This window comes from Podarcis liolepis, assembly GCF_965112155.1.
Source record: "Podarcis liolepis genome assembly, contig: HAP1_SCAFFOLD_22, whole genome shotgun sequence".
Classification (NCBI taxonomy): Eukaryota; Metazoa; Chordata; class Lepidosauria; order Squamata; family Lacertidae; genus Podarcis; species Podarcis liolepis.
The window spans coordinates 6109213-6125724 of NW_028148947.1; the positions used below are offsets into that span (position 1 = coordinate 6109213).

At 43.9% G+C, this 16512-nt stretch overlaps 1 protein-coding gene across 2 annotated transcripts; it reads left to right on the forward strand.

Moving 5' to 3' along the window:
* Positions 1-4607: 4607 nt before the first annotated feature.
* LOC310698968 (transmembrane protein 106C-like) lies at positions 4608-16046 on the forward strand. Of its 2 annotated transcripts, none has more exons than XM_083520545.1 (8): positions 4608-4730; positions 10459-10687; positions 11922-11985; positions 12483-12642; positions 12745-12885; positions 12991-13040; positions 13811-13864; positions 14426-16046. In XM_083520545.1, the coding sequence occupies exons 2-8, from the start codon at positions 10501-10503 to the stop codon at positions 14640-14642; spliced, it is 873 nt and encodes a 290-aa protein (XP_083376671.1). In that variant the 5' UTR covers positions 4608-4730; positions 10459-10500; the 3' UTR covers positions 14643-16046. The 2 variants fall into 2 exon arrangements, with proteins under 2 accessions (XP_083376671.1, XP_083376670.1); XM_083520544.1 differs by lacking the exon at positions 4608-4730 and adding an exon at positions 4951-5030.
* The last annotated feature ends 466 nt before the right edge of the window (positions 16047-16512 follow it).

A 16512-nucleotide genomic window follows, 5' to 3' on the forward strand; every position in this document is an offset into this window, starting at 1 on the left:
CACACACACAAAAATAAAACAATAATAATAATAATTTAGTTAGACCCTGCCCATCTGGCTGGGTTTTCCCCTCTTTTAATTCTAATAGAGCATTAGAGTTACGATATAAAAGAGGGAAGATAAGTTGCAGCTAAGGGTGGAAAAGAAAAAAAACATCCTAGGAAATGGGATGGGAAGCAGATAATAGAAAAGGGGGGGAACTTACTATGTAACGAATCCTGATGTGCAATTTGTGGAATTTCAACAACAACACAACAAAATACTTAATAAAAACAAGAGCATAAAGAAAGCAAACCAATCACTATCCCTAATTAGGTATTATCTAGATAAAAAGCAAAAACTAAAGGACACAACTAATTCAAACCCATTCATTCCAATAGGCTTACTCTGAGTAGAATCTCACTGCATTGTCACTGCAACTCCTTGCATTAGAGTATTTGGGCAATTTTTAAAAAAGCCATGCAGGAGATTTTATCATTCCAGAGGAATCCTGCGAAGGGGAGATGGAGGAAAGCCCAAAACATACCATCATACATGTTACTCCCTGCAACAGGGAGTAGCAAACTGCTAAATATTGGAATATATTGATATATGGTGATATCTGAAATAAGGATGGAGCTATGTAGAGGCATTGGCTGGCTTCACAGTTTTTCCCACGTTGTGATTTTTGTACAACACACACACACTTCACTAGTTGCGGGACAGAATCTTTAAACTATTTTTTATCCCCTGTGCGTGTCCATACTGTACATAGATTTGAGTCACCTGAACCTGCAGATGGAACGTGAATGTATAATTGGATGTTGGGAGTGTGTTTGGGAGGAGCTGTCCTCTCCCCCTCGGTCAAGCAACTACTCACCAGCTACTTCTCTGTCGTCGGTGCCTCTGGCATGTGCCTCAAGCTCACAAAGACCAACATCTTGCACTTAGCATTGCACAGAAGAGCACAGGAGCCCTTCTCGGCTTGGGTGAGGAGCTCTCAGTGGAAGCTAGGGTTACCCAGCTGGCCTGTACATCATTGATGTTTTTTCTTTTTGTGTTTGTTGGCCTTGTGCTGGTGCCAGGTTATTTTGTGCCCTAGGCATGGCTAGCTACTTGCACTCCTCTCCCCAAAACTGCTAAGTTCAACTTTCCAAAACAGGTGCCTTGCAGGGGGGGGGGGAATGAAAAACACAAAATGTGAAACTGCTATCTTTATATTAAATTATTACCGGCCTCCTCTCTGCAAGCTGTTCTTATTACAGTAACGTTAAAAACAACAATAGCTTCTCTCACAGATATTTGTCAAAATCAGTAGTTTGTGCTTTGAACCTTAAAAGTTCCAAGGAGTGGTTTAATACTGTAAATGTCTGAATTTGAAAACAAAACAAAGTTTGTCTAAGATTTTTGAACAATTAAAATGAACCTACTATATACATGAAGTGAAACAAACATGGAAAGATTTCTTCCAAATAATCTGAAAAGGAGTCTGAGAATTTATTGACACAACTCCCGAGAACCTGCAGTTGTAGACTGAAAAGAAGAACCAATAAGGAACAGCATCTGTAGCTACGCCTTCACAAGAGTTTGAGAATTTTCTGTTTTTATTTTAGAGCTTACAGTCTGTAGACTACAGTTCTTCAGTGTTTTGAGAGCTTTGTAACTAATTGCTTTATTGAAGAGCCCATTTTTTTCAAAACATCAACTTTTGTCAAAAGATTGACCAGGTAGAAGATGTAACATTTTTAAAGGTATACCGCTATTTGAAATGTGTCGTTTCCCTTTTTATTTTAATACACAACTGAATGCTTATTTGCTTTGAGGACAGTTTAACCACAATATAGAATTCTGGAATTGGGAATCTTAGTACAGTGGTGCCCCGCAAGACGAATGCCTCGCAAGACGGAAAACTCGCTAGACGAAAGAGTTTTCCGTTTTGGAGGTGCTTCGCAAAACGAATTTCCTATGGGCTTGCTTCGCAAGACGACTCTAAGCCGCTAAGCCGCTTATCAGCTGATCCGATCAGCAGATAAGCCGCTAAAAGCCGCTAATAGCACTAATAGCGCTAATCCGCTAATCCGTCAATGGGGTTGCTTCGCAAGACGAAAAAACCGCTAGACGAAGAGAATCACAGAACGGATTCTTTTCGTCTTGCGAGGCACCACTGTACAGTATTTGGAGGGGCTTGTATAAGTATAACATCCTGATCATGTGAGCTATCAACCAGACTGACTCCAAGAAACCAAATTAAGGTTAAGGAGCTTGCTTCAGGAAATTTCCAAATGACATTTAGTTGAGAGATTATTGAACCCTCCAAGGAATTTTGTAATCCAAGCCAAACTTGGCCTTGTCTCCAACCTGCCATTTGAAGTTCGAGCTGTTAGCACTTGCAATATACAGTGTGGGAAGAATAGTATGGCTTTGGCAACAGGGCAATTTATAGAAGCTTAACAACCTCAAAAAGCAAAAGCAAAGAACCAACCATCCTCAAACCTTTCTCCCAATGAAGTAAGATGTAAATTAGGAAGAGCTTAGGTTCCCTTTTTTGCTGCTATCTTTTATTTCTGGATGGACACCCCACTGGTCAATGTCAGGCAGCCTAAAGCCATGAACTGCGACATTGTTTTCCATTTACAGATAGGTAGCCGTGTTGGTCTGCCATAGTCAAAATAAAAAAATTCCTTCCAGTAGTTGGTCTTTAAGGTGCTACCTTAAGGTGCTACCCCTTGGTGGGGCAGAAGTGAGAACAATGGAAAACAATATAAAAAAATTCCTTCCACCCTGTCTTTGGTCTTTAAGGTGCTACTGGAAGGAATTTTTTTATATTGTTTTCCATTGTTCTCACTTCTGCCCCACCAAGGTAGATGGTGAGGAAGAAACAGCAGAAAAAAGAACCAGGAAATTCCATCCCAGACAATTGAATCTTATACCTTTTCCTGTCTCTATGCATAAGAGGCCTAAGGATTTAAGTGCAGAAATCCAGTGAACTTAGTGGGTCCTATTTCTAAGTACAGTGGTGCCCCACAAGACGAATGCCTCGCAAGACGGAAAACTCGCTAGACGAAAGAGTTTTCCATTTTGGAGGTGCTTCGCAAAACGAATCTCCTATGGGCTTGCTTCGCAAGACGAAAATGTCTTGCGAGTTCCTGCGGGGTTTTTCTCCTTCCCCCCCTTTTTCTAAGCCGCTAAGCCGCTTATCAGCTGATCCGATAAGCTGATAAACCACTAAAAGCCGCTAATAGCGCTAATCCTCTAATTTGTCAATGGGCTTGCTTCGCAAGACGAAAAAACCGCTAGACGAAGAGAATAACGGAACGGATTCTTTTCGTTTTGCAAGGCAACACTGTAAAGATAGACTCATAGAGTAGAATACAGTAATAGAATTCTAGAGTTGGAAGGGATCCCAAGCTATTCCAACCCCCTGCGATGTAGGAATCTCAACTAAATCATACATGATAGATGGCCATCCAACCTTGGCTTAAAACCTTCCAAAGAATCATAGAGTGCTTATTGTGAAGTGGAGTGGCGCAGGCCCAGCTCTGCCACCTCATTGCCACACTATAAGTCATTTATTTGCCTTACTCTTAGGTTGCAATACTCTCCGCACTCATGGGAGTAAAGCCCATGGAGTTCAGTGGGTTGCTTCTGAGTACTCCTGGGATTGTAGTGTTATGCACCTTCACTTTGGAGGCGGAGGTCAGCAGGATTCAACAGGGAATAGTGGATTTAGGATTTATCCTAGAACCAGGAAGGGTAAGCAGCCCATTAAAAGGGAATAGGCTGGATTTGGACATAGCCATGCTTAGAGGAGATCCACTGAATTTGAAGAGTCTGCTCTCATTGTAGAATTAATTCTGGATTCAGCTGGGTCTTTTACAGCTCATACCACTGTGGAATTAAATTCATATGAACCACTGGTGTGCATGTGTGTGTGATTAAACTGAATTAATGGAACTGGAGCAAATTGGTGTCAATCTGTATTCAGATACAAGACAGTTTGGGCAGCTGAGGCGAACCACAATATGGTTCCCCCCGCCCACGCCAAGGCAGAAGGGGTGAATGAAGATATATGCATCCGTGTTCCCCAAACTCGGGACGCCAGCTGTTTTTGGACTACAACTCCCATCATGCCTAGCTAGCAAGACCACTGGTCCGGGATGATGGGAATTGTAGTCCAAAATCAGCCAGCGCCCCAAGTTTGGGAAACACTGATCTGCATGGAACAAGGCTGGGAATAATGGGCTGGAAAGATTCAATTAAGCTCTATACGGTCTTGGGATCTGCTGCCCCAGCGCCTCCTGCGCCCGCCTTCTTTTGCTTCACGGGCGGGCCCGCCCCTCTCAAGAGACAGAGCCTTCCCTGCTTAACCATCGTTCGCACATGCGCAGTGAAACCAACAGCGCTCCCTTGTGGGGGGCCGAGGCTTCGGCGTCTCAGCGCGTCGTTGCAGCTGCGCCTACTCCTCGTGATACGGGCTGACGCCGGTGCTAGGACTGCGCACGCGCGCTGCTGTCTCACGCCCGTATGCCGCGCCTGCGCACGGGGAGGTGAGCGGCTCCTTATATGGGGCGGGCTTGAAAACGCCCCTTCTTCTGTTTCGTCTTGCGGGTCCGGGCGGGGGCGTGGCTTCCTCTCGGCACCGCCCCCTCCCTCGTTGTGACGCTGCTGGGTGTCGTAGCGACGCTAAGCGGCTTCAGCAGATGGCGAGGAGCCGCCGGTGAGGCCGGAGCTGGGGCGCTTTCAGCCCGGAGGTGACTCTGCGTGGGGCGGTGGGAGGGTGAACGTGTGAACGGGTGACGCGGGAGAGGGAAGGGAGGGTGGCCCGAAGCGGGTCGGGGTCTTCCTCAGCTGAGGCGAAGCGGTTTCCAGACCCCTTTTCAGCACCTGCTGTTTCTACGACACCAGCCTCCCCCCAAATGCTTAGAAAGCTGAGGTGGTTTTTAATAGGGGTCAGCGTTTTAACTTTTGTATTTGTCTCTCTCTCTCTCCATTTCACTGTTTTATCTTTCGTAAGCTGCTTTGGGGGTCGTCGTTTCGCAGTCAGGCGGTGTGTAAGTTTGATGAAATAAATAAATACCTCTCCTTTTCCTTCAAGGTGGTGGCGTGGCCGGCGCTCCCCCCCCCCTTCTCACGTCTTTTTATTTTATTCCCACAACACCCTTGTGAGGTAGGATTTGCTTAGAGAGGGGCAGTGGCGGGTGGGGCAGGCCGGCTAATAATAATAATAATTATTATTATTATTATTATTATTTATTATTTATACCCCGCCCATCTGGCTGGGCTTCCCCAGCCACTCTGGGCGGCTTCCAAAAGAATATTAAAATAGCCCTTGAGCCCTAGTTTGACACTCCTAACCCTTCCACCCCGTTGCCTTTCTTCTGGTATCTGTCCCAATAGTCTTTTAACCTTACCTGCTATTTACAGATAGGTAGCCGTGTTGGTCTGCCATAGTCAAAATAAAAAAATTCCTTCCAGTAGCACCTTAAAGACCAACTAAGTTAGTTCTTGGTATGAGCTTTCGTGTGCGTGCACACTTCTTCAGATACACGCGTATCTGAAGAAGTGTATCTGAAGAAGTGTGCATGCACACGAAAGCTCATACCAAGAACTAACTTAGTTGGTCTTTAAGGTGCTACTGGAAGGAATTTTTTTATCTTACCTGCTATGTGAGACTGGCCTCAATTATTATTTTTTAGGAGTAGCTCTGTCAGTAGAGCACGCGAATCTTAATCTCAGGGTTATGGGTTCAAGCCCCCACGTTGGGGCAAAGGATTCCTGCATTTCAAGGGGTTGGACTAGATTGACTCTTGTGGTCCCTTATGATTCTATATACGGCCATCTTTCTACCTTTGTCTTCTCTCCCCACCCTCTTTCTCCTCCTGCATCTCATTGTTTGAAGCTAACACCCCCCTTTAAAAAAGAAATTAAAGGGTGGTTCTGCCTTTGCACAGCCTATCCAACATGTTTCTGTTCCCCAGTTTTGGCTGTCAACCCGCCAGGTGAAGTATCTCATTTAGTCTTGCTATCTGCTTTAGTAATTCAAAAGAAAACTGCTTGTGTGCGTGAGAAGTAAAGTTTTCGCATCCACGAAAGAAGCTGTCTGTTGTGTCTCTGCAATGCATGATTCACTATATGGGTCTTGCCTCCTTTCAGTTCGTCTCTTTGCCAGGGGTGAGAGGATAATCCTGCCACCTCTCTGCATGGGGTTGTGTGATGGCATTGTTCAGTTACCCCAATATAGAGTTGCACTTTTGAGTGCGTCTTGACTATAAGGTGCAGGCAAGCATGAAGTGAGCGGTCCTTGTAGAAAGGTGAATGTGCACTCATCCTATAGAAAAAAATCAGCTGCCGTCAGAATAGCGATTTTCAGGTTGAAGAATGATGTGTGCCTCCAACTTTAAATTTGTGTGTGGGATTGTACTGAATAGTTGGGCATGGGAATTTTAAGAACTAGCTCCTCCTGTATGATCGTGCCTGTCTATTGTGGTCCCCAGTGGAGGTGGCTCTCTGTTTAGCGACCATGAGAGGTGTGGCTGGAGTCCACATAGGACAAGGTCTTCTTCTTTTGTGGAACTCTCTCTTGAATATTTGCTTCCTCCCCCCCACCACCTGTATTTCCACGGCTTGTAAAGGCTGTGTTGTTTTGTCATGCCTTAGGTGTGGATTAGCTCTCTCCCTGACTTCTGTTTGTGCTGCTTATAAAGCGTTTAAATTGCTGAGATGCTGTTGTGTTTGATTATGGCCCCTTCCAGATGCCCTTTTTAGTTTGCATTCATGATCTGTGCTCATGATGGTATCAAGGTGGTTATGTGATCTGTTTCTCTGGTACTTTTTGCACGTGCAAAAGTTTTGGGCATACAACTTGGTTTCCTGCCAGTGCATGTCCTTTAACTTCCTCCTGAAATTCTGTAAGTTTTTATGCCATAAATGTCCTGGCATTTATTTTTATTTTTTTGTCTCACTCTTGTTACCTTATAGTTCAAGAGTGCCTCTCCAAATGGCAGCAACGCAGTAGCACTGGGGAAGCATCACAGAACAACTTACAAAGCGGAATGATGGGTGGATTGTCCAATTTAAACCCACTACAGTGGTACCTTGGTTTAAGAACAGCTTAGTTTATGAACAAATTAGATTAAGAACGCTGCAAACCCGGAAGGAGGTGCTTTGGTTTGTGAACATTGCCTTGGAAGCAGAACATGTTCCGCTTCCTGTTGAGTGTGTTCCATTTGTAAATAGAGTCCCCCGCTTCTATGGGAAAGCACGGCTTGGTTTAAGAACGGACTTCCGGAACAGATTAAGTTCGTAAACCAAGGTACCACTGTACTAATGTTCTGTTACTGCTTCAGTGACATATTGCAGAACACGCCCCGAAACAAACAAAAAACATAGCCTGGAGGTGCCCTACACATTTTCTTGTTTTGGTTGGTTGGTTCTGTTAATTTTTAAGTTTTGTAAGGTGCGCTTGAGGGCCTTTTAAAATGGCCAGGTATCCTACTTGGATTACCAGGAATGTGAAAACATGAACTGAATCTGTGAAAAAGGACTGACCTCAATATTTTCTCTCAATACTCTGTCATACACCAGTGTGACCCAAGTCTTAGGGCCCAACCCAGTGGTGTCCCCGAATGCTCCCTTGTATAAATCTTTCCCCCTCTCTCCCCCATGTAAAATAATGATGAATAATCCCATCTTTGTTGGGGGATATAAAATGCCGTACAGTATATGGGAGGAAGGGCAGTGTTACAGTGTGATCAAGGCCTTTCATTCCTGCTGCTGAAAGGCCTGACCCACAATGACACTATTGCAGTCATCCCTACAGTCACACATTGTCCTAATGACATTCATCTTGCTAGTAAATAATGTTTTTGTCTTGGGGTAGGTGGGGAGGGGAGCTACTTGTAGAGAAATGGGGTGGGAGGCCCTGTAGGAGAAATGGGTCAGGGCCATGAGAGAGATGCTCTTGAGCAAAGCTACTTTGTGGGTGGGTGGGGGTAAGAAGAAGCAAAGGGTTTAAGTGGAGGGAAGGGGGGGTGGCTTGTGCTTAGGGAACGTGGATTTCCTCACTTTCTAGGAGTCTAATTAGATACTGTTATGAGTGTTTCTGGTCTTGCTTAGTGACCCTCTCTCTCCTTCTTTTTTGCCCATCTTGAGTGGTGAAGGGGCTGGTCTTGACTTTACGTGTTTTTCTTTGTGTTATGTGTTTTAAGTTTGTTCTTCCAACATCTCCTAACCAGTGCGCATTCTCTTTATCTATCCAAAAAATAGCGCTATTGTTTTTTAGACATGGGTATGCTTCTTTTAAGGTTATGTCCACAACTAGAGCTTAGTTCTTGTTTGTTTTATTTATTAAAACATGTTTCCCTGTCTTGTCTCTGGGTTCCTCTTAAGATGTCTCACCACAACACATTTTAAGAACAATACCACTGGGGTGGATTTGATTTAAATCAAATAGATTTAAATCACTAGTCAGTAAGACTTGATTTAAATCAGATTCTACATAAAGACTCATTCTTGCTGCTATAATCTTAATATTTACAACCAGATGAAGGTTTTGATTTTGGATTAATAAATTCTTAGTGAAGTTTTTACAGTTATATAAAAAATTACTGATTTGGTTATACTATTAGAAATACATAGACACAATTATGAGATTATTGTGAGGTTTAATAAGTTAACTGTTTATATTTAGACAACTTTTCTGCTGTACTTTATTGGAAGGAGAAAAATGATCATTTCCTTAATAACAATTTAAATAATTTATTTAACTAAAAGAATAACATTATAGCATATGTATCCATATTTGTTAACTACTGTGGTTAGAGACTTTATTGTTTAGACAATGTCAGGCGAGTCCTGGGAAGAACGGCCTGGAACCAGTGAACTCTTAGTAGTTGACTGGCAAGCACTTCGAGGACTTATAGATCCCAGTTACTATTTCCACCCTACCCCCCCCCCCCCTTTGGATATGCTTCTACATTCAGGTGTATATTCTGTACAGTTAAGTGTCAGTGCAGTTGTTGGAACCCAGTGGGGGATTTTTTAAATCAAAAAATCCTATTTTTTAAAAAAAAAATCATTGATTTTTATCCACCCTGAATACCACAAATGAAACAGCATTAAAAATCATCAGCTGATCAGAAAATGTTGTTAATCTTGTCCACATTCTTCTTTTACAAATCCAAACCTTTACTGCTTGACTCAAAGTGAGCGGTGCCCTGGGCGTTCCAATGTTACAGTTGGGGAAAGTCTCGTCTCTCATTCATGCATGCCTTACTTCAGGCGAGGGGTGAGGAACTTGTGCCCGCCCATGTTGCTGGACTAAGTCCCATGATCATTGGCTGTGCTGGCTGTGGCTGATGGGAGTTTGAGTCTGACAATATCAGAGGGCCACAGATTTTCCCATGCCTGCTTTAGATGACAGGGGTTCAGGCAGCAGACCTGCAATTCTTGAATGGTACACACGACCAAGTTTATATCGAAGGAGGCAGTTCCTGAAGTATCTTGGTCCCAGACTCTTTAGGGCTTTGAAAGTTAAGACTCACACAAACAGGGACTCAGTGAAGCTGGAACAACGCTGTATGGAAATCCAAAACATCTTGCAGCAGGCAACAGTCTGGCTGCTGCATTCTGGAGCAATGGCAGTTTCCAGACTTACTTCAAAGGATGATGCTGCATCTACAAGCACTTCCTAGGTGTACAGTATACCTTTTCTTGCCCGGGAACATAGCCCCACCAGCGGCAGGCCAAACATATGAATCTGTATGATACAGTATACCTATATATTCATGTGCAGAGAAAAGCGTCATTTGCTGTATTTTTTCCTATTGTGATTGCATTAGCAAGAGGGAGACAAATGTGCTGCAATTGTTTATATGCTGCAAGCTGTTTGGGATCCAGATAAAGTGCAGGAAGTAGAACTGGACAATAAATTTTGGTTTCCGAGTACTGTATCTTCTTTTAATGATTTCTAGGCTGTCTTTTTAGGGCAAACCCTTCTCAAGGCAGCCTAACTTCAAATTTAAAAAAGGCAGTTAACTTAAAACATTTCAAGACCCAGCACCCTGCTCATATTAATTAAATATCAAACAGGATACTTGGTTGTCACTCTTATCTCTCTCTCTCTCTCTCTCTCTCTCTCTCTCTCTCTCTCTCTCTCTCTCTGCTTTCTTATGCCTGGGCAAAGCAAGCTGAATTTTTGAGGTGAGAGAAATGAGATATCCTCTTGTTTTGCCCCTTCCCAGAATTTTAGCACAGCCGTAATACATGGTGTAAAAGTGAAGGGAAACAGTGCAAAAATGTAGATTGTATACAGGTTGCAGAATTCATTCATTTCCCCATCACCATCTTGGTGCAGAATTCTAACCTTTTCTTTTGGATTACATGTGACACTGATGGTGTCCCTTTCTGAAGCAGATTAACCTGGGGTGGGAGAGATACTGCTTTTTATGTCAACATTTGTCCTCTGCTTCACCATTTCAGGACACGTTAGGAACCCCCTCCTTCCCGAAAAAACCTGGTGCAATGGGGTCTTTGCAGTCTGTCGGCACCAGCTCCTACTCCTCCAGGCGACGACAGAGAGAAGAGGACAACGATTTGCTAGACAACAAGGATCGGGAGGAAGACATTGCTAGGTTTCCATATGTTGAATTCACTGGGCGAGACAGCATCACCTGCCCCTCCTGCCAAGGCACTGGCTGCATCCCAACAGGTAATTCTGGCTCTGTATACCTTAGCCTGCTATCTCACCTCCAGAGGACGGTGACTTTTTTGCACTACTAGGCCATAGCTTAAGGGCATCCTAAAGTGCCTTTTCCTACTCCTGCAAATCCTGTCTTCTAGCATTTCCTACTATCTCACCTTGGGCTGTGCAATAACTGTATTTGAGGAGTTCCTCTTGGGTCAGGCTGGCCAGTGGCCTGGAGAGATTTGTGTGGAGTAAACCAATCCCTTGTCCTGCAGGAATCGCTGGCATGGTATTCACACAACTTGCTTTTGTTGCACACCAGTCATGCCTAATAAGTGAGGGCTGTTGGAAGCTAGAGATCCTACCCCCAACATAGGACTTGGACTGGGCTTCCTTCAGGCCCCTTCCTGCTATACAGTTTTGCAATCTGCTGTTGTCAGTGGACTCCATAACAAGCTTCAGCTCCCATTGGTTTTGAAAGCATGTTTCATCCCGTGGGATCTTCCCTGCTCCCCCCCCCCCCAACCTTGTGATTTCCCTGCCACTTGTAGTTTATGTCCTTTATAAATAACAGTCACATGGTGACGTGGTGTGCACCTCGTTTCTCAGAGGTGAGCATGGACAGACTGAATCTCACTCTGCAGACCTGATGTTGCCTGCCTCTGGTGGGGCAAACTTGGCAGACTCTGTGGAGTGCTAAGTAGCACCTCTAGATCAGCGGCACAGTCGTGATTCTAGACTCATGTCTGCCACAAGTGTATAATTTTGTTCAAGTTACATTTATTTCTATTTCTACCCTATACAGGGGTGAAGAACCTGTTGCCTTCTAGATATTGTTGGATTCAAACTCTCAGCCCCAACAAGCCTGGCCAATGGCTACAGGGGATGGGAGTGGTAGTCCAATAATATCTGGAGGGCCTCAGGTTCCCCTTCCCAATTTTGTTTGTTTATTTTACTTAAACTAAAGATTCCCAAGGTGGACTTGAAAACAGTCTGTTGTTTTGCTGTGTATGAGTTATCACATCCTCCTGTTTTTTTAAACAGCTTAGGTAACACCTACCCCATCCCACCCGTCCTTGTAGAGTTGTTCACTTCTCAGTCCTGTTGATAATTCACAGGAAATTCAAGTAAGTTATTTAGGACTTTTTCATATGGAAACCCAGATTTCACAGTTTTCACATATTTGTGCATTGAAAACAAGCCTGTAAGACTTGAGAGCTTCTAGCATTGGCAATTACTTCTTGCTTTCTCCTTCTAGAGCAAGTCAACGAATTGGTAGCTCTAATACCATACCATGACCAGAGGTTAAAACCTCAAAGGACGTAAGTACAAATGAAGTCTCTAACTCCTCTTGCTGCCTTTATGAGGTCCAATATTGCTCTATTTGCAATCCTTGTTTTGCTGATTTCATTTAATATTCTAATTTTCTGAGATTGTTAATTTGGGGTTTTCATCAGCTGTATGCCATAATCATCACAATTATAACAAATAAAGGCTTGACATATTTTGCTTTGCATGTCAGGAGTCTATCTCATATATTAGTTTCACCCTTTAAGTTGAATTACTTAAATAAATGAACTTTTCCATCATATTCTAATTTTTCATGGGAATCACAAGCAAGGAGAGTGCTGTTACCCTGAGGCCCTGCTTGCTGATGGGCTTGCTATAGGCATCTGGTTGATCAGTGTAAGAACAGGAAGCCTTTGGCCTGATCCAGCAAGGTCCTTCTTATGTTCTTATGCATATAAAGTGTGGATCTGTTAGCAGGAGCTGAGCCCAGGAAGGGAAGCTGGCTAACTGTTGATCTTGTCCTCTGCAGGAAACTCTATGTTTTGGTGTCGGTGCTGCTCTGCCTCCTGGTGTCAGGGCTGGTAGTCTTCTTTCTCTTTCCTCATTCAGTCCTTGTGGATGACAATGGCATCAAAGTGGTTACGGTCTGGTTTGACGAGAAAAACTCCCTTGTGGTCCTTGCCATCACGGTAATACCCAAGTGTGCCTATATATTACTTAATGCAGCTGTAGTTTCCTGGATCGGTGCTAAGAATCTTATCGGCTTTCTTTTCCTCTGCCCTACTTTGTAGGCCACTCTCCGGATCAGAAACTCCAATTTCTACTCGGTAGCAGTAACCAGCTTGGCCAGCCAGGTTCAGTACATGAATACTGTGGTTGGGACTCGGCAGATCAACAACGTCACCCGTATCCAGGCACTGAGTGATCAGCTGGTACTGCAGTCTGGAAAGACAATAGGGATCTTGCCTTTATGGTGGGGTGGGAGGAGATGCAGCCTCTTAAACTAATGCGGCTTTGCTTGTGCTCTGTTTTTCCAGGTGAACTTCACAGTGAAGGCTGAAATGGGTGGACCATCTTCTTATGTATAGTAAGGACTTGGTTTTTGCTTATCTGTGTTTGAACCTCAGCTAGGCTCTGCAGCACTTACCCCAGAGTAGCTGCCACCTCTCTCCACCCACCTCCACTTTTCTAGAGAGCTTTTGGTTCCCTCGGGTAGTTAGTTGTCTTATGCCTGTTGGAGCAACTGCACAATAGAGCCAGTGCATAAGCATAAGCTGTGTACAAGCTTTGGAAATGGTCTCTCAGCAATATCTTGCAATTGTATTGTAGCATTGCCTCTCAAGATGTGGAGAATCATGCCCCTCCCAGCCAAACTTACGATAGCTTTTATTGTATGCTCCCGCCACAAACCAAGAAGCCTCAAGTGAGTGAGTGTAGTGTCTTGGTTCTTCTATGCCACTACTCTCTCCTGGTTCCTAGGTTTCCCTTCCTCCTTCTTGCTACTTTGCTGCAGGCCCAGCTATCTCACACCAGTGTGGTATAGTGGTTAGAGTGTTGGGCTAGGACAAAAGAGACCCAGGTTTGAATCTCCACTGGATGGTTGGGCTAGCTCAAGCTCTTTGCATAACCTGCCTCACAAGGCTGTTCAAGCTATAAAGTGCAGATAGCTCCCAAATAAAGATTAAAAAGGCATCAAAATGTTATCAAAGCTTGAAGAGCACTGCACTTCATTAAACACTTGTCGTGAGATGGTAATTTGTCAATATGATTAACATGACAAGACTTCACATTTTGTGTGTTTCCTTTTAATTGTTCAAGTCTCTTGCCAATTTATTTCTTTGTCTTGGTCTCTTCCAGTTTCTTTTGCACTTTACCCAAGATCAGAGTGCACAACATGGTGATTTTCATGAGGTATGCTGCTCTTATATTCTGCTTTGCCTCTGCTAGAAGTAAATTTGACATCAGTCGATAAAGTGTGAATTCCTAACTAGACACTGACCTGTAGGACCATTGGACTCCCAGTAAATGTGTCGGTTGCAAGGAAGTACAGTGGTACCTCGGGTTACAGACGCTTCAGGTTACAGACTCCGCTAACCCAGAAATAGTACCTCGGGTTAAGAACTTTGCTTCAGGATGAGAACAGAAATTGTGCAACGGCAGGCCCCATTAGCTAAAGTGGTGCTTCAGGTTAAGAACGAACCTCCAGAACAAATTAAGTTCTTAACCCAAGGTACCACCGTATAGTTTTGTGAGAAATAAAATAAAAAATTATCTGCTGGGTCAGTCCAAATCTTGAAAGCTGAACTCTGTGACCAGAATAAATCACACAAATCCCCAGAACAGATTGGGGAAGGAGTGGGGAGAATGTTTGCCTCAGGGCTTCTTTGAATGACTGCATTTTTAGCATAGTAGAAAGGGGTGCAGCCTTTCTCTCCCCCGCCGTGATTCCTTCTCTTTGCTTCTACCTCTCAGGACTTCAGTGAAGATCTCCTACATTGGCCACATAACTCAGAGTTCCCTGGAGACTCATCATTACGTCGACTGTGGTGCGAATATCACCTATACCCAAGGCAGTTCTCGGCCTGTACCCACACCACCAACTAGGGTAGGTGTAGCTCAAGAGAAGAACAGTTTGAGTCAGCTAATGTACTTCAGTGATCCTAGCAGCCTGGTTTCGACTACTGTATAACCTCAGGACAATGGAACTTTGCTTTTGTATTGTTGGAGGGCAGAGAGGGGTTGTTGTAGTTTTTGGTGAACCGGAAGCTAGGAATGTCTCTGCACGCAGCACTTCTCCCACACGATTACATGAATAGCTGGACGACGCATCGGCTCTTGTTTCGGAACAGCCTCTGCTTAGTCCCCCACCCCCACCCCCTTCAGGCTGCCAGCATCTAGCTTGCGTTATTTTGCTCTTAGCTGATCAGCCTTGGTTCTTGAGGACACCCTCTTGAGAGCTTCTCTGTTCCTCCGTAAAATTAGGAAAAAGCGTGTTTCTCCAGGTGCTTCATTCCGCTGGACTACAAAGAATGAAATAATTCCCAGGATGGTGCTCCTAACTCTGTTGTTACCAAAGAGGGAACTAATATTTGATTGTGGAAGGGGAAGTGATCTTAACCTCATTTCTCGTGTCCTGGTCTGAAACACTTGGCTTGCTTGTTGTCGGTGAGACCGACTAGCCAGGAAGTGAGAAGACTAGCCAGCAATCTAAGTTTTGCTGAAGCAAATGGATTTTGCAATAGTTACAGCCCTGTTGTGGGTGGGGATTTCTAGACATTCAACGGGGTTTTCATGGTTGCAGTTCCTTTTAAGCTAGTTTTGACTGTGTCAGTGGTATTCCTAAAGCTCCTTTGATGTCTCTTAAGCGTATTGTTCTAAAGGGAGCGCTATTGATTTAGAGCAGAGGTGGCTAACCAGTGGTCCTCCTGCCCCTAGCTTCCATCCTTCCTTCCTGACTACTGGCCATGCTAGCTGGATTGATGGGAATTGGAAGGCCACAGGTTCCCTATCCCTGACTTAAGAGTTGTCACACTTTCTGCATCAGATTTTTCTGCTAGGAAAGGGCTATGAGACTTCTAGATCTTTGCATTAGGAAAACCTATGAGCAGTGGGCTTTTAAAAATCTGACTCTCCAAGCTGGGAAATGTTGAGTCAGTTTAGTTGGCCCCTGTGCTGTTTAGAGGGGTTTGTTCTCAGTATTTTTGTACTTTGTAGTAAAGAAAAATATTTATCTTTTTAGTGTTTCTGTCTACAATGTTTCCCTCTCTTAGAAGGATCAAGAGGTATACATCCTAGGTAAACCAGGAAAGTAAAATTTAGGACTGGAAGGATACTCCTCTGGATCACTACTAATCCTTTTCCCTTTACACATCGTAACTTCAAATATCTGTTGCTGAAGTTCATCTTCCCTTTAACACTTTTTTTGTGTTCTAGCCAGTCTGTGGAGAAAAAAGACACCCATTTGAAGTGAGTTTTAACTCTGTATTTTGATACTTAAATGACGGGGAGAGTTAATGTTTCTATAGAATCTGTACCTTTCTGCTTGGAAGACTCTAGTACTATAAAGTTAATAAACCTTGTCTTTTGCTTTTGAGAGAGGTGTGCTGATTTTTCTCTACAATGTCAGTTTGATACAACACGGCTTTGTAGGATACTTGGTGGCATTGCAGAAGTTGTGGTTTCAGGTCTTGCAGTACAATGGCGGGTGGTAATAAACCCAGCCACAGGTACGAAGCCTGCTTGGAGGGAGTTGGCCAAGGATAGTCTGGGACCTGCAATGGCGTATTGCTCAGTGGAATGTTTATCCAAACTAATAGTGGGGTTTTTCCCCTTGGCTACACTTTCCCTTTTAAACTCTGTGCTAGCTGATTGCCAATTTCCATAACTCAAAAATTGATCTGCCTTCATTTGGAGATTACTATACCAGTGGATTGTGGTTGTAACAAGAATGGGCAGAAGCTTTGTTGATACGATGAGAATGATTTGTTGGGTGGTGCATGTACTTGGAATGTGCTGTGTGGACAGAGTTAGTTCCAGCACACGTTTTGTTGCAGCTCAGA